The following is a 21,750-nucleotide window of genomic DNA, read 5'->3' as shown; positions in this document are numbered from 1 at the left end:
TCTATATTGATTTTTTTCTTCTACAGAGTAAATTTATATAGCTAAAATTAATTCAATATTACATTTAAATTTATTCAATATTTAAATTTATATAATTCAAAAATTCTATAAATATTAGCCCTCAACAACCCCTATTAGTGTTGCAAATGTATGCAGTAAACGTGATCTAATTAATTCAGAGTAGTCCGGACAATCAAGTAAAGTTACATAGTTTGCCTCCAAAAGATTTTCAAATCTGCATTGTTAAAATTCTATCTATTTTTCTAAAAGGAGAAATAGTTGGATCCATTGTGGTGTCGCACATGAGGAGGGACACCGACCCTCCCTGTTAGCCGAGCCGGGGTTTGTTTTAGGGGACCCCGGTTAAACAATGGCCGAAGCACTGCTGCCTCTACCCGGGGTCCCTCTTTCTCTTCATCTCAGCTCGCGGAGCCTAAGTGTTGAAGAAGCGGAATGCTGCGTTATCCGCTCTACAGATGCTTTTTCATTCTAAAGAAAAACGTTCAGATAGTTTGCATCGGTGTTATGGAAACTACATGTGCTTGTTAATGCTGGTTTATCACACTCTGTTAATTCCCAGTCTCTTTATTTACTGGTATGCTTTAGCCCAATCAAGTTATTATGACATTTGCTGAAAAATGGCATAAAATATGTTCGCAAATGTGCGCAAATATTTTCATTTATGGTGCAACGTATTAAACGCGTGCATATGTCTCAAACACCCAAATTCAAACTTATGAATTTAAAATTTACTAGAAGACAAACCTTTATGTCCTGTCCGACTTTCTGTGGTTTTGCATGTTTGGTTCTGATCATAGGAGTTTGACAGATCATCCCAGGCTTAATTCAGGACTGGTCAACTACCTTCGAAGAACCTATATGCTTCTCTTTAGAGTTTAAATCATTTAGTTTGTGTGTAGTTTACTTTGTGGTGATCGTGTGCAGTTATATTCCAGTATTTCAGCGCAGAAATATAAATTGCGTCTATGCAAGTCCTACTTCAATCTAATGAGGGGGAAACAGTCGTGCGTAATGTGCGTCACCATGCCGAAAATGTGCAGTGTAGTCCTCATTGTTCACCAAAGTTTGCAGACATGCAGAGTTTCTAATTGTTACTTAATATCCTTCAGGTCATCGTGCCATCAAATATAGGATACATTTAGGTTATATTTGATATTTTGAGCCCATTTCTGCGTTTTGTATGGGATCGAGCTGATCCATCATTAAAACGTCCCGACAGCCTTATATGAAAATTGTCTCGGAGATCAATATAAACTGCTGGACCCCCCAACTCGCTAAGTGTCTGTTAGGATTAAACTTTACGTTCCTCCCCACAGCAATAAATAAATAAGAACAGAAAAAAACCAACAGACAAAAAAACAAAAACAACCCTACTTAAAAAAATACCCAATTTTCTTAATTTTTTGTTTATTTTTTTCAAGCCCCTGGATGTGTTGACTGTTGTTTTGTTCTTCCCTATGTTCCTTCTGCTGTTATTCTAAAGAAGTTACAGTCTGCTGCTCCCGATCCGCGCAGGAATTTAACCCTAAAACGCCAGCAGGAGCAGCAGCAGCAGCAGCAGCATTGTCTTGTTCCCAGCGTGGCCCCTGCACACTCCCGCTGCAAGCAGCCGCATATCCGGGAACCAGAAAACCTGCAACTACCTCGGTTTTCCTGCATCAGGCACATGGCTTTCTATGCTCTTGTTAATCTGAGACACATTGCAATGCCTTTCAAGAAACATTTGCAATTTTGATCGGTGCATTGTTCAGTACACAGTCAGAAGTGTGTTTCCTTTTTATTCAGACATGTTGCTGCAGAAAGGTGTTCTTTAAGATGCGTAAATCGTCCCTGCTCGAAGGAAGCACGCCATCTATGTGGTCGTGCTTCTGTCTGCGTGCAGGAAGTCGTTTGATTCATTTTTACTGGGGTTTCCCTCTGTTTTCTGTAAATGGAGCACACACGCAGCAACCTACGTGTAGAGGGCTTTGACACGCTGAATAGGATGTCTATGTGCATTATTGTTTGTCCTCACACACTAAGCAAGGGAATCCCCTCAAATCCCAGCTAAGGGACACATTTTTCATTATATATATATATATATATATATATATATATATATAAGATTTGTAACATTGCTAATATTAGCGTCAGGTAATAGGTTGTGCATATTTTAGGAGAAGGCAATTCTAGGCAAACGCTGAAAGCTTCCTATAAGATTCAAATAAAAATATTTTATTGACCCTTTGGAAAACTATACCAAAAAAACCCCACATTTAATTCAGGAAAAAAGGGAGAAAAGCTGAAACTCACACTCAGTCCCATTTAATGAATTGGTTCCATAATTAACAAACAAAACAAAAAGGATAGAAAGGGAAAGTGCTTCAGAAAACCACAGTTCAAGTTTCCATTTCGAGTGCAGTTATTCTGTATTCACAACAAAGAATCAATATACAAGCAACCCCCCCATAAAAATTCACAAAAATAAATATTCAGTTTCATATATAAACAGCCAGTGACTTCAAACAAATGTCCCCATATATATAAAAAAACAAAAAACAAACCCTGACCTCAAGTATTTTAAAAGTCCACCCAGCTGAATGGGTGAAGGAGGGCATGGCTGCTCATACACACGCTGATGCACTTGTTTACGTGGATAGGGTCACTGTCAGATAAATCCCCGTGGAAAACCACCAACTCTGTCCTGTCAGTCGTGCATTGTGCGTGGGAGCCGCGTGGGGGAAAAGCTGCCGGTTGTATTCCTCTTCTCACAGCGTCCTGTAGCTTATGTGCTTTCTGACTTTCACAATGAATGCAACACAGCAACACCTCCCTGCAGCCTCAGTCATGCCCCTATAGAAAAACCCATCATGGTGCTGAGTCACAGAGACAGACTGAGAACATCAAAAGTTCAAGTTTTAGTTGCAATAGCTGCAGCCCCAAACTGAGAGCCCATGGTGGAGTTCTGTGTGCGCATTTGGGTAGGTCGCGACTGACATCATACAAATGTATCCAGGGTTATTTCAAACACATTGTTTCTTTGTTTTTACTTCATTTTTACAATCATTCCAAATAAATGCCCCCCATCTCTCATTTCTGCTGAGCTTGTGAGAAAGGCTGACATCATTCACGGGCTTTTTTGGGGGGGTTTGTTGTGATCTACCTCGCCATATAAGCTGCTGGGGCCTCTCTTTTGTGGAGGGACAGAAAAGCATGCCAATTAGCAGAGCGCGTCCTGCAACTGCCACGAACACCGTGGACGCAAAAAAATAAAAAAATAAATGCCTACACTTCGGTGCAAACTTCAGCCCCTGTTCATTTAAAGGTATGTACACACACTGAACAGGGTCAGCAAAGCTCTGCGGGCTGCATGGAGCATGTCAGAGCGGCCATGTTCAGAAAGGCTACATTCAGGATGCATGTCACAAATAAAGAAAGCAAGGCTTCACACGTGTGTTGTTGCGGTTTTTGTGTGTGTTTGAGTCTGTGTGTGTGTTTGGTGGAGGGAAAATGGGAAATTATCACTACTAAAATAAGGTGATGCTTAAAAAAGATGAAATTTTGGAAAATGAGCACACAAAAAAAACACAAACTAAATCTGTTTTTTTTTTTTTTACAAATGTTTTTCTTCACATACACACACAAAAAAATCTTTTTTGTTGTTGTTTTTTGTGTATATAAACAAGAATGATTTAGAGTTGTTTTTTCTTCCCCTCGTTCACTTTTAAAAGCTGAAACATGCACTGCAAAAAAAATGAATCACAATAAATAATTTTTTCTTAAAATAGGTGGAGTTTGTCTTAAATTGAGGAGGTAAGTGAGACCCTTTGCCAATGGAGCAAGGCAATTTACATTAAAAAAAAGAAAAAAGCAATAATATCTAATTATCTTATTTTGAGAGTAAAAATGCTCATATCATTAGCAATTCATCTTATTTTTCCTACTCAAATTAAGAGTAAATACACTTAATTTAAGATGTTTTTTTACTTATTTTTACTTATTTTTTTTGCAGTGTGACGTATAACGGTATAAAGGTGCAGCACTTTCAAGCCTTTCCCATGTGCTTCAAGGTCTCCCACTGTTAACCCACTTTAGAGATCTATGCGTCCCCCCCTCATTTCATTATCTAAATGAAATACACTAGAAGCACCCAGCCTGACCCAAAGGTGTCGTGTCTGCCAGATGGACTCACCGGTGACTTAAATCTCGTTGTATCACGAGACCTTTTTTATTTTGGTAGGTGGGGTGGGAGTCTATAAATGAGCTGCAGTGTCTTCTTTTTTTTTTTTTTGATTGTCTGATTACATAAGGCTTGTGCTGCGTTTTGTTTCATGCTGTCACACCTTGGAAAACTTACTGAAAACCTCAAACACTTTAAATTAAAGTCCACATGAATGCATTTGCTTTGAAAAATAAAACATAAAAAAATAGGATCGAGTTTTCTCACAATACATGTGGGTTATTGTGGCCATCATAAAAAAAAGAGCGCTGATTTGTTAGAAAGTATACCACGTGGCACATAATTGGAAACCCTGATATTTTGTATTTTTCTATTATTATTATTTACAAAGTCAAAGAGTCCCTGCCAGATTAAAAGTTGCCTCGTCTAAAGGAATGTTGGATTTTCTTTTCTTAAAAAAACAACAACAACAAAAAAAAAAAACACTGCTCTTGTTTTAGACAAAGAACAATCCCATTGAAACTCTGCTGCAACAATCCAACAGGTCGAGCAAACCAGGAAACCTAATGGACCAAAGATTGGGAGAAAAACATATTGCTTAGAATCAATAGCTTATTTTGAACCGGGGTTTTTAGACAATAATCCACGAGATGTGTTTCACAGTCCTGTGGAGGCTCCAAGTGGGATCTTGTGGCTTTTCCTCAGGGGGAGAATAGAAACGGAATGTAAATCCCACTTGACAAAAAAAAAAAGTTAGAAAAATAATATAAGTGAAGGCAGAGAGGGTAAGCGATCACCTTAAGACAAAGGGTATGTTGGAGATGAATAAGGTTTTTTTATTTTGCCTCAGCTCAGTATTTCCTGGTTCTCTGAGTGTGCTGTGGGGGAGGGAGAATCTGACCGCCTGGTTGCCACTTCCACACGGGGTGGGACGGAGGAGGAGGCCCCGGGCCCCTAAGTGAGCTCAGGGAGTAAGCAGGGCACAAATCCCCGCTGCTGTCCACGATCAGCGACGGTGGGGATGGGAAATTTGCCATCAGGGTGAAAGGTTTTTTTGCAAGAGAAGCCCCTGCTGCTGCTGCTGTGCTGCTGGCGGTGCTGCGTTTGCGTCTGCTCCGTAAATCCTCTGTGGTTGAAGACGAAGAAGATGAGGAGGAGGAAGAGGGAGCCGTGTTGACTCTAGGCACGTTTTGTTTTGTATGCGTCCTGGAAATTCGGGGTTTTTTAGCCTCCCGCCCCGAAGCCCTGCAGGTTTTCTTTCTCTGCTCCCCCTCCTCCGCGCACGGCGCGTCCTGGCTGCTTTTGCATTGCAGAGAATCGCAGGGGGACCCAGGGGCCACGCCGGGGCTTTTCTCCGCCGCTTTAATCCCGCTGTTAGAAAAGACTCCATGTTTGATGGCTCCGCTGAGATCTGCCTTATCTCCTTTCCATTTGCTCTGGCTCTGCAGGTATTCATATTCATCGCAGCTTTCCTCCACTTTAACTTTCACATTGCTCAGACTGAAGGCGGACCTGCTGCTGTCGGAGAGGGGGGACGCGGTTGCGGGGGGCTCCTCTGACTCAGTCTTTATTTTTTTCGGCGGGGTGCAAACTTTCAGCTTCTCCCGTCTGTCGGCGCATTTTTGGGTCTTGTAATTGTCATCCTGCGGGCTGAATCCCCTGGACCTGAAGGAAACTGGATGAGAGGCCTTGCTCAGCTCCTGTCCAGATGAATAAGGGACCATTTCCTTCTCAGTCCTGTTTGGATCATCATCACAAACTTTTTCTTTTGCAGGTTTGGTGAAAATATTTCCCCCAGCATCTGGGTTTAACTGTAAAGAGTCTTTCCTTGTTTCACCATAATCACAGTTTGGATTCTTGTCGGTGTGACTCAGCGTCCTGTGCTGCTGGTTGTAGTGAAAAGTGGGCTGTAGGACCAAAGGTGCTTTCCCCGCGTGGAGACCCACCCGCGCGCGTCTGAATCGGATACTTTGGACCGAAACGCGACTTGAGACAGAGCTGGAGTCGGACTGAGATGAAGTCTCCTCATCTTCATCCGAACTGACCTCTGAACTCTCCGATTGCGTATCATCCTCATCCACCTCCTCCTCGGAGCTGCTGCAGCTGCTGCTGGAAAACCCGGACCCGAAGTCCGAGTCCCGACACTGTGCGTCCGAATATGTGCTGCAGGACTCGGTATCACTGCTGTAGCTCTCCGGGAAGCCGGACTCATTGTTGCTGCTGTTGTGGTGGTGGTGATGATGATGATGGTGGTGGTGGTGATGATGGTGAGGTCGCGGGTAGAGATAGAAATCAGGGTTGAGGTGGAAAGCGCCGAAAGTGGCTCCAGAGGATTTGGGCTGGACCAGCAGCACCGGCGGCGCGTGCAGGTGCGCGTGTTTGCTCCTGCCGCCGCTCTCGCGCCTCCTCTTCCTTTTGTGGAGTGAGTCGCCGGCTGAGCGCTGCTGAACTGCTGCCGGCTGAAACAACGCCGGCTGTCGGAAAAAAGCGTGCCTTTGGCTCACAGCGAATCGGTTCCCTGTAAATCTATCAGTTTCATAGTTTTTAAAGTGTTTGTGGCTGGATTTAGCTGTCCAACGGTAATCCCGTCCGTGGGCTTTGTGGTAAAATTGAGGTAGTTTGGCGTCGGTAAGGCAAGAAGAAGGACTCAGCTCCCCTTTCCGTCCAGTCCTGCTTTGCAGCTGTGGGACGCCGTGCAAACTGAACCAAACTTTTTCCTTCCACATCAGCTCCGCGTCCGCGCGCAGGACACCCGGGGGCTCTCTCTCTTCCTCGTCGTCGCCCGCGAGGGGGCACGCCGCTTTGGCTGTCCTCTTCTTTGCGGACTTTAACACTCGCTCCGTCTTGCAGGAGACGTACAGAGCCTCCACGTCCTCCCGAGAAATGAGGGTGCACTTAGCGGCGTGGAAAGCGATGGAGTTTATTGCCTTGAGCTTGCGGAGTTCCTCCAGGTCGCACTGGTGCTTCTTCACCTTCAGGTGGTCCATGCGCTTGTGCACCGTGGTCCGAGGGATGTTCTTCAGCAGGTCGGTGAAGACCTGAGACAATGCAAACATTTGCCTTCCTTTGATGAGCAGGTATCCCAGTCTCACTCCTTGCATTTCCTCAAACCCACACTCCAGGTCTCCCATGTTTGGTGCATTAATCCATGTAGTGTCTGCTTGGACTCTGTAGATTCACCGGCACATGGCACAGGGTCGTGGGCTCAAGGCATTCTGCATACCTTTAATCCATCCACTCTGCTGCTGCTGCGTCATGAACATGCAAACTTTGACATGCGGAGTTTTAAACGGGGCTGACCCTGTCTGATGGCAAGCAGACAGCATCCAGCCCTGTCCGGCATGGTGAAGGAATGCGCAGGGATGCATCCACCAAGCCGGGGGCCGCCGCTGTTACCTGCGTCCGCCCGGCTCCACTCCCCCTCTGGTCGGCAGCAGGACGAGGGGTAGGTGTGCACCACTGCCTCAGCCAGAGGGATAAAATAGCGAGAGGAGGAGAGGGAGAGAGGGAGGTGTTGCGAGGGTGGGGAGGAGAGAGGGAGGAAAGAGTGAATCCGAGACAGAGGAGAAGCAGAATCAGAGCTAAAACAGCAGCTGCATTTCTGACTGCTGGCTAAGCCACAAAAAAAGAAGAAGAAAAAAACCGACTTGGAGAGGGAGGTGGGCCAGTCTAGAGACACCTTCATCAATTAATGCCGGCGGTGTGGAAGCCCATTGGACGGCGCTGACAGGTGATGCAATAAAAATGGATATTCCGTCCCCACCCCCCCTCCCACACCCCGCTATTACTGTAGTTTACAATTGTGCCCACAGTCTGCCGTTTGAGCAAATAATGCTGTTATTGAAGAAGTGGATATTTCAGTAGCTAATCCCCCCCCCCCCCCCCCAACACACACACACGCGCGCAATATTCTTTATTATATAGAAATTAACCGCAGTCACTGTTTTAGTCAGTAAAAACTGGAACATATGGTGTTATTCCCTTTAGGTTTAACTGTAATTTGAAATACGTATTACTGATTGCATAAAATGATTCTGCCTTTGTTTGGTATGTGTGTCGACGCAGGAAAAAAAGGCGCAGCTTAAATAACATATTCCGGGTTTAATTGCTTTGCAAGCAGCTTTGTTTTACTTTGACGGTCAGCCAGTTTTTCTTGTTCCAGTCTTTAGATCTTTTCTTTTTTGTTCCCATATATGCAGACATGCCCACTTTTAGGATTACAGATTGACTTTAAAATTATCCGAATATTTAGTTTGAAAAATATCGATATTGCTTCAGGATTTGCGTAATGTTTGCGTAATTACGCAAGGATTATTGTGCTTTTATAAATAACCGCCTTTTATAACAAGGTGAAGGTATTTTGAGTTCTGTTTTGTTATTCCCCTTTTGCTTGCAAAAGGAGCGTGCGGTGCAGAACAAAGTGCAAAGTCAGAATTGCATTTCCCGCATATAATTTTTTAATAAGCCTATATATGATCCTAAAGCCTGACGTAACAATTGTATAAATAATTTGGCACGATTCCAAAACAGATAATAGTGCATTTTTTTATATTTGCGGATGTATTGATAATAAACTAGTTCTGGAAAGCTGTCTCTTTCAGAGAGAAGAAAAAAAGCACCGCGGAATCACAGCATGCACCTTCGAGGAGACCGTTCTGCACACATTTAGCCTTTGCGCATATAAACCTTGTGACATAAAATGCACGGACTCATGCACATACACACGTCCGGATTCGTAACCTGAAACGAACGCACGCACACCTCATCCATCCACACACACCCGACAGGCTTCTCAAAAAGAAAAGGGGAGATTGCAGCTGAAGTCACCACCCTGTGGGCTCTCCAAATAACCTATTGGTCTTATCGGTTAATTATTCTGGAAGGGAAAAAAGAAACAATAGCCCCACATTATGCTCATTCGATCGTCTATTGTCCTAGCACCACATTTTCTCCCATTGTGTATAAAATACGTCGGTCCCCCCCTGTGGCCCCCGTTCCCTCACGGGGTCAGTCTCAAGACCGGGCATGCTCATCCGCACAGCATTAATAAGCCTGCTTATGTTTATTTACAGGCTTTGCCAGCATGCATTGAATAATACCGACCTGCAAATAGAAGCAACATCTGCACAGGTTGGTGAATCACAGCACATCTTCTCAGACTGCAGCGCCACGGGAAAGCATGCGTAAAGCAAAGGTTTTAAGGTAAAAGTTGTTCCACTTTTACCCTAAAACCTTTGAATGACAGAAAAGGAAGGTAATGCGGGTGTTTTATGTGTGTGTGTGCGCCTTTGAATATTATCTGCGATTACATGAAGCCTGTTCTCTTTAGCTTAGTTAACTCCCACTGCAGCCCTGCTCGAGGTCAAATGACCCACATTCTCAGCGCTTCCTCATATAAGCTGCACATGGACATCTTCTGGCTCTGCTTACGGTGAAAGGGGCAAAAATATCATAATAAAAAGACTTTAATGGGACCTATTGACAGCAGTGATGTTTGAAGAGTTCCTGGGTGGGTGAAGTCCGGATCGCCCCTGTGGGAGCAGATCATAGATCCCCACGCACGGCCGCTGTGCGCACCGTGTCCGTCCTGCATGGGGGAGGTTTGGGGGAAAAAAAGACAATCAGCGCTTGTTTCATCTTTAGAGTCCTGCTCTTTGGATAAACTGGATTTCTTCTGGTCGAGACAATAAACTCTCTTTGTTTCACTGCCTCTGATCTTGTTTCTCTCTTGAAGGGTTTAATACATGTGGTTCGAGATTTAAATAATTTCAACGTATCACACTTGTTTCTGTTGACTGGTATCATATGAAATAAATTTGATGTCGTTTCCATCTTTTCGAGTTTCTTATTTTGATTAAAAATGTCGTTTACCTGCATTAACTGTTATTTTCATTGTTCTTTTACTCTTTATTTTTTACTTAAATACATAATCTGCTTGCGCAAAGGCGTAAATCGGTTTTGAACTCAATGTTATAACCTTGCAACGATCCTGTTATCTTAAAAAAATAATAAATACAACTTTTTATTCAAGTTAAAATGAGATTTAAATCCTATTTTTGCCACACAGTTGCCACACGTGGCTACAAAGGAAAATAGACCACGCGTGGCCAAAGCAGGAGACCTTAACCACGGTGGAGTTTTTTTTAACAAGCTTCCGCGGAGGGGCTGGTGATGCTGAAAAAAAAAAAAAAACGTTTTAGGGGTACAGTTTAGTATGCACTGAGCATGTCTGCAGGAACAGATTAAGCTTTAAAGGGAAGCAACAGGATGTAATTTCATAGATTTGTTTGATAGAAAGCTCTGAATGCAAACATGGGATAAGTGCAAAAAAAGATCTATCTCTATATTATACATACATACATACATACATATATATATATATATAAATGCAAAAACGTTCTAAAAATAAAAAATTCTTAAAATAAGTGTAATTACTCTTAATTTGAGTAGGAAAATAAGACGATCTGCTTATTTTTACTCTTAAAATTAGATAATTAGATATTATCCACTTGAAATAACAGGCTACAGGTGTTTTTCTTATTTTAAAAGTAAATTGTCTTATTCAATTGGCAAAGTCTCTCACCTGCTCAACTCAAGAAAAAAAATTCAGTTTTCTGAGAAAACTACTAACTTAGATGTATTTTTTTATGTGTGTGTATATATATATATATATATATATATATATATATATATATATATATATATATATATATATATATATATATATGTGTGTGTGTGTATATATATAATTCTGAGTAGCAACAGATACGCATTATTTTTATCGTTTAATTCACTAAAGGGTTAATTTTGCATGAAATAAAGTTTAGATTTTATTTTTTTATTTCAGTATTTGTTTGAAACGCTTTGATCATTTCTTTTTTTCATGCATTCGACTATTTCAAAGCTTAACACACACCTATTTCTGCTCCCGCTCTGCTTCCTCAGCCATAGGGCTTCCTGCTCTGCTGCTGCGTCTCTCATTTGTTTCGCATTGAGTTTTATGGAGACACTTTGGTCAAGGAGGAGCTGGCACTTGTAAGAGCATAGACGTTTTATGACACAAACCCACTGCCCCATGCCAAAACAATGAATTCTTCTCCACCCCCCACTGCCACAAGAGAATGTGATTTTTACTTGCAATCCGAGCCTGAAGTATGCGTGGACAGTGGTGGGGGGAGGGCTCTCTTCACCTTTCACCCCGCCGTGTTGGGACTGTTTGTATTTCCCCCTCTGTCCCTATGCTCCCTGAGTAAGCTAAATACTGATAAATGCGCTGTAAGGGGGGAAAACAAAGCATGGCAAGAGTGGGTTGGTTTCACCTTTCTGTATTCATTTCTGCTGCAAAACAACTGATAGAAAGAAGTCTGCATAGTTACCAAGATATCAGGGCAGGAATGCCCAACCATTTTTTTAAGGATGCACCCTTTTTGCATGCAACATATTGGTGATTTTAATCTTTAATTTTAAACAAAAGTCACAGGTATTTATCACACATGCCTCTGCCAAACATGGAAATTTTAGCAACACTGGATTTGCAGGAATGCATTTTATTTAAATGATAGCAGGTATGTACTTTTTTATATTTTATTTAATATAGTTAAATATTTCTTTAAGCCTGTGCAGATTCTCATCTGCAAGGTCTCTTCTATAATTTTAAATTTCCTTCCTTTTTTTCTGTGGCATGCATGAAAAGATAAGTATTACTAACTGCTTAATCCGAAAGGAAGCATGGCTTGAAACAAAAACATTGTTGTTTACAAGCAGAAGTCCTAATTTGTTAACATATATTAGGTCAATCTGTGAAAACAATCCCCTCAGACTCCCCAGGATTTATTCTACAATCCCCCCAACCACCCACCACCACCACACACACCCAACACAGGCGCAGAGACGCATAAAACCACTTTAAAATGCAATCCTTCCTTTTTTCCCCTTTTTGTCATTACTATAAATTATAGAATTAAAATCTGAGATGAGAAATGCATTATATTTGTACCATGCAAACGCAGGTCTGATTGTTGCTTCTTCCTCTGCAATCACTTCCATTTGCATACTCCACGTTTCCAATTTTCCCCCTGTAAAATTGTGTTACCCTTCTTGTAAGGATGCAGCTACAGCCACAATACAAGGTTTGTGAAACAACTTTTCTACAGTATAGAGGACAAAATGAATGAAGTGTACTGTAGCTTCAGAATTTTTAAGCATATATTATTTTTATTTTGCAAGGCTGGTTCATAATATTGCGTACTTTTCAAAAATAAAGTCTCCAGTTCACCACCTGTGACATATACCTATAAAAATCTGGTTACTGTATTTTCTCTCTGCTAAAGATTGTGATATGCATTGCTCTTTCCCTTGTTACCTAAATACATAAAATAAAGATTTTTAAAAAAGTAACATATTTTTATGTTTAAGTGTAGAATGGCTTAAATAAAAAAAAGCAAACTACCCATAAAGGACTTTCATAGTTAGGAATAAGATGGTGTCAATGTGCATTTCTGTCTGCAGAAAAGGCTTTCCTTTGACATCCTGAGCAGCATTATGGGTAATTTGTGCAGACTCTGACTTAATCAAAACCAAGTTGTAAAAATTGTTTACCATTTCCAGCATTCTCAGCAGCTATATGGGCCCTTCCACCATCACTGCCCCCTCCTTTCGCCTCCCTTTGTTCTCTCCAGCTCTAATAGGTTTTCCTCTGCCAAACACCATTCACTTTTTTTTTCTTCTTCTTCTTTTTTCACCCCCTGAGCCCCCCCACCCCCTTTTAGTGCAGGGTCCAGTGTCGACTGGAGCATTTGAGCAATTTGAAATTAAAGCAAACAATGGGCAGGCACTCCCAGGGACCTCTCGCTCACCATATTACACGGAGGACGCTCGTGTGCTCCTGCACATTACTGGCAAGTCATTACGTTTCTCTGGAAACCGAGCGCAAGAGCACGCTCAGAGGAGTCAGTGATGCAAGCAGCAGCTGAGTGCTTGGAATAGCGTGTGTGAGTGTGTGTGAGCATCCTTGGCAACAGCATGGAGAACTGTCAAAACAAAGCAGACCACTGACATGCTGATATTCAGCTACGCAATATATATGCTGATATTCAGCCCTAATATATATAAATATATATATATATATATATATACACTCACACACATGCTATTCAGAGGTCTGCTTAAAAATTAAAAATCATCTCACCAGACTATAACAGTATGGCGTCTTTCAGAGTTTTAGGTACGCTGCAAAGACAATCTCAAAATGAGTAAAAAATTCTTAAAATAACTATTTACCTGTATTTGAGCAGGTAAGTAAGATGATCTGCCAATGGAATGCGTATGATCAGCCTTAAAATAAGATGATTGGATATTTTGCTGCGGTTTCTTTTTCTTATTATATTCTTAATTGTCTTGCTCCGTTGCCAAAGTGTCTCACTTATCTGCTCAATTCAAGAAAAAAAAATACACTTGTGACTTAGATTTAATTTTTATCAGTGTTACAATTGGCTCAGCGGCTGGATCTCCGTGTTTTTTTTTCTTTCTTTTCTTTAGCTGCTTACTTGTAAATCAATAAGGAAATAATAGTTTGTTAGACGTTGGATATTTGCAATCAGAATTTTATTACAAGCATATCAATATTGGAAGGGTTTGACTTGAAGCAACCTGTGCTGAATATAACAAGTATTGCCAGTCAAAGTTGTTACACATGCTAGTGAGCTAGAAATATAAAACCTAACCCTAACCGTAAGATTGATAAACTAGTACTCTAAGGCTAAAACTAACATTAATAATTACTCAAGTGACTCTCAAAGCTTATGAAAGTACAAGCAGCAACAAGTATTTTAATGTCTTTAAGGTATTTTGATTACATTTGATTTTAATATCCTTGATGTTAATTAGAAAATGTGGCATGCTGACATAAACTCCCAGAGTAACAACTGTTTACCACATAAAAGTTACAGGGAGGTGATGTGCTTTATGTTTCAGCTCAAAGAATAAGCAAGAACTGATAATGATTTTGGGTGGCAAAAGTATTGACACTCTGAAAAAGTATCTATACTTAAAACCGGTATCTGGACACAATACTAATTTGAAATGATATTGATACAAAAAACAAATGTTTGCATATTTGCTGTTGTTAATTTTAGATTTATAGATTATTTGCACATAAAACAACACCCCAGGAATATTGTCATATTTTTTTGGTATTTATTTCGTATTTATTTGTACACTTATTTAGAAGAATCTAGAAGAATCTTTGATTCTGTTAAGAAAGCATGTTCCATTTTGAGACTGAAAAAGAATAAAATAGAAATTCCCTTTATTGTCCCACAATGGGGAAATTGTGGGAGCTTTACATGTTGATAAATATGTTTTTTAATGTGCTTAAGGATTTTGGAATTTTTATAAATTTTTAGTATTATACTAAGTATTTAGTATTATATTGGCTCACTCATGAAGTATAACATTTTTCACTTAAATGTTTTTGTTACGACGTAAATGAAAAAAAAAAAAAGAATATGAGTTTGTGATTGGGTAGGGAATGGTATTCACTGTGTGCTTTTTACATTAAAAGAGTTTTAAAAGTAAAAGTTAAAAAGTCTGAATAACAACATCAGGAAAACAATGTCCAGTGTGAGTAATTTGTTTAGTTGTAAAGTCAAATATTTTTCTTCCCTTTTTTCTTTTTTCCTTATCATATTTCCCTCAGAATCTAACGTGTTTACAGCTTCTTGTTCCTCTGCAGTTTTTTTTTTATTTAACAAAAACATTAATTGACATTTTCAAGTAGGAATCTCCACTTTTCTTTCTTACAAAAAAAAAAAAGAGAAAATGACAATTATATACAGGAAATCAACTTAACTTGTGCAAGGCAACAGAAATAAATAAATAAATAAATAAACAAATAAATAAATAAACAGGCAGTAATATGGAAACATACAAAACCTAAAAAAGAATTAAATAAAAATACAAGAGACAGACTCATTCTGTAACAACACAGTTCCTTGCGTTATGGTAACTTTTGTTGAGTGAAAAAAACAGAATTTTGACCTTTTTTGTATTCAGTTGAACTCTATGGAGTCTCCTTTCTACCTAAATCTCGTGAGACCAAAGCAGGAGCCGTTACTCGAGTCACGTCAATCACTCGTCGTGCTTCATGACGCATTTCCTGTTCCCTCAGAAGTCCCTCCCCCCCTCACATTCACCATCAAGCCCTGACGGCGATGTTTTGGTGAAAACAAAATAGTGCATCGAAAAAAGGATGTAAACACGTCTAAATCATGACATTTCGGTGGAGTGGGACTTAGAGCGGCGCTGCGTGCGAAACCGAGGACTTCTCCGAAGGCAGTGTTTATTTTCCTTTTTTTTTCCTTCTTCTTCGGTCGTTCCTTGTGTGTTCCTCCGCATGTCCGCTTTCCTCGTAGATGGTCTGCGGCGAGCGTTGTCTGAAGGCGGACGACAAGCTGTTGACGTGTAACATGAAGGAGATGATCGGCGGGTGCTGTGTGTGCTCTGACGAACGGGGCTGGGCGGAGAACCCGCTGGTATACTGCGACGGCCACGGATGCAACGTCGCCGTGCATCAAGGTGAGCTGCTAGCCAAGCTTAGCATTAGCCCCCCGTGCTAGTTAGCGTTCATATCGAAAGGTTACCTCCTCCTCCTCCTCCTCCTCCTCCTCTTCTTCTTCTGCCTGCTAAATGCCGAGGTCATACTCCATACATGCTGCTGCAGCTTCCCAGCTAGCTTAGCTTTGCACGTTGATGAGAGCTGACAGCATGAAGACGTTTCTGGCTCCGAGCCGTTGCCATTGTTTCCTTGTCAGAAGCTGTTATGAAAGATGGAGCGAGGGAGGAATAAAAGCCCCTTCTTACCATGTGTTAACCAAAGAGACCGGATGGAAATAAGGAAAGGATGATAATCTAAAGATGGATTAAACCTAGAAAGCTTAAAGCTAATGTATATGTTGTTTATTCCTGTGTAGCTCAAACACCCAAAACGCTTTGCATGCAGGGTGCCCCTGCACATGAGGGTGTCTAATGTTTACACATGTAGCAGCCAAACCATGTGCCCACTAGGTAAACACAGATAGGAGCTGCCAGAACAGCTGATCAGCTTTTCTGAAGCAGCATTGTTTCAGTAGCTGAAATCAAAAGTGTTTGAGGGGTTAATTAATGCAATTTAGTCATTATGCCTCAAACTAAATATGTCTAATAAAGAAGACTAATATAAAAACAAGTTTTTTATTGCTAGCACTAAGCAATGTTCCCTCTGAGGACCACTGAGCAACATCAGATCTGCATGCTGAGCCCCTACCAATAATACACTTGTTATAACCCCATTTTCATAGCAAGTTACATTGTTTATTTAAGGAAATGCTGCTTTCAGAGCATTCTGGATGCTGTTTTAATATGATTTGTTAAACTAGATCTTCTTTCACAATCAGTACTGGATGCTTGAAATTAGGGCTGCAACAATTAATCGGATTAATCGATTATTGAAATAATTGTCAACTAATTTAGTAATAGATTAATCGTTGACCACAGTAGAGAGACTGTAAAATATTTCTTTAGCTGTCAGTGTGACCCACTTAGAGCTATAATCATATAAATATTGTAAGAAAAAAAAAAAATAAAATATATATATAAATGATTTTGTCTGTCAGCATGCTCTATGCAGAACCCCTAGAGTGGAAAAGATTTAGTTTCACCTGGTTTAATTAAATAAAAAAAATCTTTTGCTATCCGATTATTAATCGATCAATTGAAAAAAAATGATCAAAAGATTAATCAGGTTGCAAAATAACCATTAGTTGCAGCCTTACTTGAAATGCAGGACAGATATCCACAAAGTGAGATCTCCTTTAGCTCGTCGCATCTAAGTGCTGAAGCCACCGTATTTAAATTTTGCTTATTGTTTGCGATTTTGCTTCATCGTGTACTTGAATTAAAAAAAAAAACAGTAACAAGGAGCATTGCGCTGCGCAGTGAACAGGACATTTGCTGAATTTTATTATTTTTTTATATTTAATGACACTCGCTTTGTATTATCCAAATACCACTCCTACACGTATAAATTATTATAAAACAGGTTTAATAGTGATATTTGGGATTGAACAGCTGATTTATTTAATAAAGCAGGTTTGCAAAGCCAGCCTCCAGCAGACTGGGGTCATCGGTGACAGATGAGATGCTATAAAATTACATAATAAAACAAACATATTCCCTGTTCATTTTATTTTTAATGTATTTAATTTAGTATGATAAATAGAAGTAAGAGTTATTAATTTTTCTATATTATGTAATCATTGTTGCTTTTCGAAGTTCATAACAAATGATTAACAGACTCAAAATGATACAAAAGAAATTTTACTGTTCTGTCTTGTGCACGAGCAGTGCACAGTTGAGGAAAGGCGCAGCTTAGTGAGAACATTGGTGCTCATTATTGTTTGGAGTGCTGTGTTCAAGCATCTGCTTGAATGGAAATTTGAGGAAAAAGTATGGTGGGAAACTAAAAATGTTTCATGGTAAAATAAAATCTCATTAAGATTTTGAAGCTAAGCCCACAGCAGAGCATACAGGAGTTTCATGATACCTTTTAGAAGCTTAAAACGCTGAGGTAAATATTGTACCTGAATTCACATTAAAAAATGTCAAAAGTTGTAATGAAGCATTAGAAACAAATCTAGACAGCCAAAAACACTTGATTTGACTTCTTGAACATATTTGACTTTTATTCAGCCAAAAGGTGACAGTGATGTCTTAAAATGCTTTTATTCTTTTACCACAAGTGCACAAATTTTTAATAGAACACAGACCTTCTTTGGTACAGAAGTAAGGTTTTTACTAATGATATTGTTTTTTTCTTAGACAGCTTTGCTGATTTTTATTTTATTTGTTTTTTAAATAAAACTAATCTTTTGGTGCATTGAACACTTTTTGTTGTATCAAAATCATGCCCTAGTTATGTTACTAATAGAAGCAATATAAAAATAACTAAAAATAATGTCCTGATTAAGCTTCTTTTTAGTGGGAAAGGTAACTTTCCCTAATAGAAGTTGGTTTTTAAAGGACGGTGAAAGCAGATGCATTATTGCCAATCAGGTGATCAGAGCAGAACAGTGAGTTTAATAGTAAATAAAACTTTTTAACAGTTTTCTTTTGATTAAACCAAATTAAAGAGGTCTATCTCACTTTTAGCTTTTCATTTTTTGTTTGTTTAGTTTCCTTTTTATTTTATTGCCAGTCCTAAAAATACATGGAGCAAGCTTGTCTCAGTAAACACAGTGATAGGCATGGGTCAAGCATACAAAAATATAAAACAATTTAAAACCTGCTAAAAGTTTCTCTTGATTTCTGCTGCTTGAAGTATTTTTAGTGAGCTAATAGAGAAATTTCTGGATTAATTAAACTATTTTTTTGGCAGTATGAAGCATAGAGACTGCAGCTCTGCTTCTGTCTATTTGTTTGGTGGGCACCACAGGTCAGATGGTGGAAAGAAGGCTGTATTGCTGTTGATGTCTTAATTCAAGCAGCATTATAAGTAATTATTGCTTTTCTGCTTTTGAATAATTCAGTTGGATGATCTGCGTTTTTGTATAATTTAACCTGTAAATACTGTAAAGCCAGTATGGCATTTTTTTCCTCAAGGTTACCACACTATTAATATAAACATCTCCCTGTGCAGTACTTCTTAATAAAGTCAGAAAAGGCTGAATCAGAAAAAAACAAACAAAAAACGACTAAATTGCTTAGGACTGATAAAAATCTTTTCAAATGGGGGCTGTTTTCTGGAGCCAACTGGGAAAATTATAGTTACACAGAAGAAAAAATCTTTTAAACCACAACATGATAACCCTGTCTTTTTTCTTTTTTTTTTTCTTTTTTTTTTAGGGTAATAGGAGTAGTATATGCAAAAACTGCTTTAAATCATATGAGTATGATTAAAATATCAGGAATATAATTGGTAAGATTGAGTCAAACCTCTGCAGAGAATACACTTATTTACCATTAAGCATGGAGGTTCTGAAAATGGTAGCAAGATGTTTAAAAAAAACATTTAACATGATCTATAGTTTTATTCAGGAGAAAGTATGGTAATCTCTTGTCCCTAATCTGTAAAAAATTAATTTATTATTTGTAATAATTGTTCTGTGCTGTTTTTAACTGTCTCATAACATCCGGTAGGTTTATTATTTTCACTGTTCTGCTACTCCTGATTAAAGAAAGGCCTCCAATTCTAGTTCGGTTTTGCCTAGCAACATATAAATCTGCCAAGCCCTTAAGTGATTGGATGAGCTGTTGGTGTTCGCAAGATTTCGGATTATAGCTTTTCGTCCCAGTGGATTATGGGCTCTGGCCACATCAGAGATAATCTTGAAATGTGTAGGGCTAGGCTATTTAAGGTGGTATTGCAGTATTTAGAGCAGGTGGATCTGAATGTTTGCCAGCACAATTCAGATGCGAATACTGCACTGTTGGGTTCATGCTTATGTGCCAAAAAAGGGAGATTTCAGTGTAACATGTGGAACGGGTTAAAGTAAGAGCTGAGTAGGGGCTAGATGTTTGTGTTTCTGCATAGAAGCTGATGATGCTAACTTAAATGCTTGAGATCTGGATGTTTTTTTTTATTTTCTCTGACCTTCAGTTTTTGTTTAGCAACTAAGCAGTTTCACTGAAAGCTGTTATGTGAACGGTATTAAAATATTTTTCGACTTTAAGGAGCTTCAAAATAAAGCACAGACATGATTTAGAAGTGAAGTGTTTATTTAAAGAGCAAATAAACTCAAAATCGTTCTCATAAAACAAGGCAAGTCGATTAAATTTGAGCAATTTGAACTGCCAACTTTTTATTTAGATGTACTACTGCCTTTCCTGTGTGTTTAAAAAAAAAAATTCTTGTTTTGATGTTTGATTATCTTTCTTTTTTGCCCACCCAGCCTGCTATGGAATTGTTCAGGTGCCGACTGGTCCATGGTTCTGCAGAAAGTGTGAATCCCAAGAGAGAGCGGCCCGTGTGGTGAGTGATTCAATTCCTTCATCCCGTGTTTTTAAATGATCTTGGTGCTCTAAACTATGCCCTGTTTTGCGATCGTTTTTTAAGCACATTTACTAAAGTTTTTTTAACAAGATGTCCGTCACATGCCTTCATCCTCCTACATCCAGACCAAAGCTCTATTTAGCAGCTCTTATCATAGGCTGCTGTTAGAGGGTGGGGTTAGCTTTTTCACTCTATTCCACCACTCTTATCAGTGTGGGGTGTCACTATTTTGTTCTCAAAAACGTAGGTTTGGAATTGATTATTTGAAAATTCCTTTGCTGATTGGTAAAATGTTATTTTCCAGTCATTTTGTTTCCACCAGCTCACTTAAACAGCATTATTCACTGCTGTTTAAAAAGCTATGCTGCAGCACTGCGCTTTGATAACAGGTTCTGCAGCAAATGTCCTTTGTTAGAGCACGCTGTGAAGACTTTCCTGGCATAGTTTTATGCCAACTGTCAAGCACTGCGGTGGGGGCATGGTGATGTGGTGATTAAAGTTTTTTATATAGCGAATTGGCCCCGAGGTAAATGTAATGTACAACAGAACGATTGGTTAAAAAAAAAAAAAAACTTGGATGAGGTTTTCTCCCAAGTTAAAGTCTCAGACCTGAACAAGCTGCAGCAAACTTAACGAACTGGAGGCAATAGTAATCTAAGGTTGTATATCCCCAAATGTATTTGTTAATTGCATGTCTGCTTATGTGCGTGAAGCTCTTTATCAAAATAAATTCCTTGTTGGTGTAGAAATTCTGCCTGGTAATGAAGCGTTTCTGATTCTGAAAAGCAAAAGAAGCGGTTGGCATAACTAACCTTTGCCGTTACGAAACAGGCCAATCTGGTTGTACTGAAATATACAGTATAAGGCTCCGGTAGTATGTAAGGCGTTATCTGATTATTTTTTTAAATTGCAGTAGAGTTACTAATTTCCAGGTCTTTATTAGTTATCATGACAAAAATATAAAACTGTACCTTGATACACGTACTTTAACTGCAGATAGCAGATATTGTTATCCCCTATATATTCACCTCAGCAGAGGTTGCTCATTTTACTCCATTTGTTTTTTTTTTTCTTTGTGGTTTTCCTCCTAATCTACTGTAATCTATTCATGCCTATTGGAAGAAACTGTGACTATGTGGCTCTATTCCATCAGCACATTGCTCACGTATTTTGGTTTTTAAATCCAAATATCTCATGGGAGTCCGCTTGTTGTATTTCAACATAAGTACGCAATACAATAAGAGTGTCAGAAAATAGTTTTCACTTATTTTAAATTGCTTTCAAGATCACTGCTCTCTATGATTGTTAATTTATGTAATTTTATTATTTGGATATTCAGGTGAGTTTCTGTGTAGAGATGGATAAATACCGTTCAATATTTTTTTTTTTTTGTAATCCTTTTTGTCTGCTGAAACGTGTTTTCCTTGATTCATTAATTTTTTCCACAGTCATGCTCTGAGATCACAAACTGTGTGTGTATTGCTGATCCCTCCATTCAACACTCATTGTTAATGTTCTGTACGATTTGTTAACCGAGCTTGGCCTG

General features: G+C 39.4%; 2 protein-coding genes across 5 annotated transcripts in view; one reads left to right on the top strand and one right to left on the bottom strand.

The window, feature by feature from the left end:
- Positions 1-5,019: 5,019 nt before the first annotated feature.
- skida1 (SKI/DACH domain containing 1) lies at positions 5,020-7,957 on the bottom strand. Its single transcript, XM_015386613.1, has one exon. It carries the CDS (start codon positions 7,309-7,311, stop codon positions 5,032-5,034), a length of 2,280 nt encoding a protein of 759 aa, XP_015242099.1. The 5' UTR covers positions 7,312-7,957; the 3' UTR covers positions 5,020-5,031.
- A 7,325-nt stretch (positions 7,958-15,282) lies between these two features.
- mllt10 (myeloid/lymphoid or mixed-lineage leukemia; translocated to, 10) overlaps positions 15,283-21,750 on the top strand; it is a 44,278-nt gene continuing 37,810 nt past the window's right edge. For 2 of the 4 annotated variants that reach the window (XM_015386610.1, XM_015386609.1), the window contains exons 1-2: positions 15,289-15,754; positions 20,104-20,183. In XM_015386610.1, coding sequence (XP_015242096.1) covers positions 15,592-15,754; positions 20,104-20,183 — 243 coding nt within the window. In that variant the 5' untranslated portion in view covers positions 15,289-15,591. Of the gene's footprint in view, positions 15,755-20,103; positions 20,184-21,750 lie in introns of all 4 variants that reach the window. The other 2 variants (XM_015386611.1, XM_015386612.1) reach the window with 2 other exon arrangements.

The sequence above is a fragment of the Cyprinodon variegatus genome, unplaced genomic scaffold (assembly GCF_000732505.1).
Source record: "Cyprinodon variegatus isolate N-32 unplaced genomic scaffold, C_variegatus-1.0 Scaffold372, whole genome shotgun sequence".
Lineage (NCBI taxonomy): Eukaryota > Metazoa > Chordata > Actinopteri > Cyprinodontiformes > Cyprinodontidae > Cyprinodon > Cyprinodon variegatus.
Note: the sequence above shows the minus strand (reverse complement) of the source record. Positions and strands in the feature narration are given on the sequence as shown.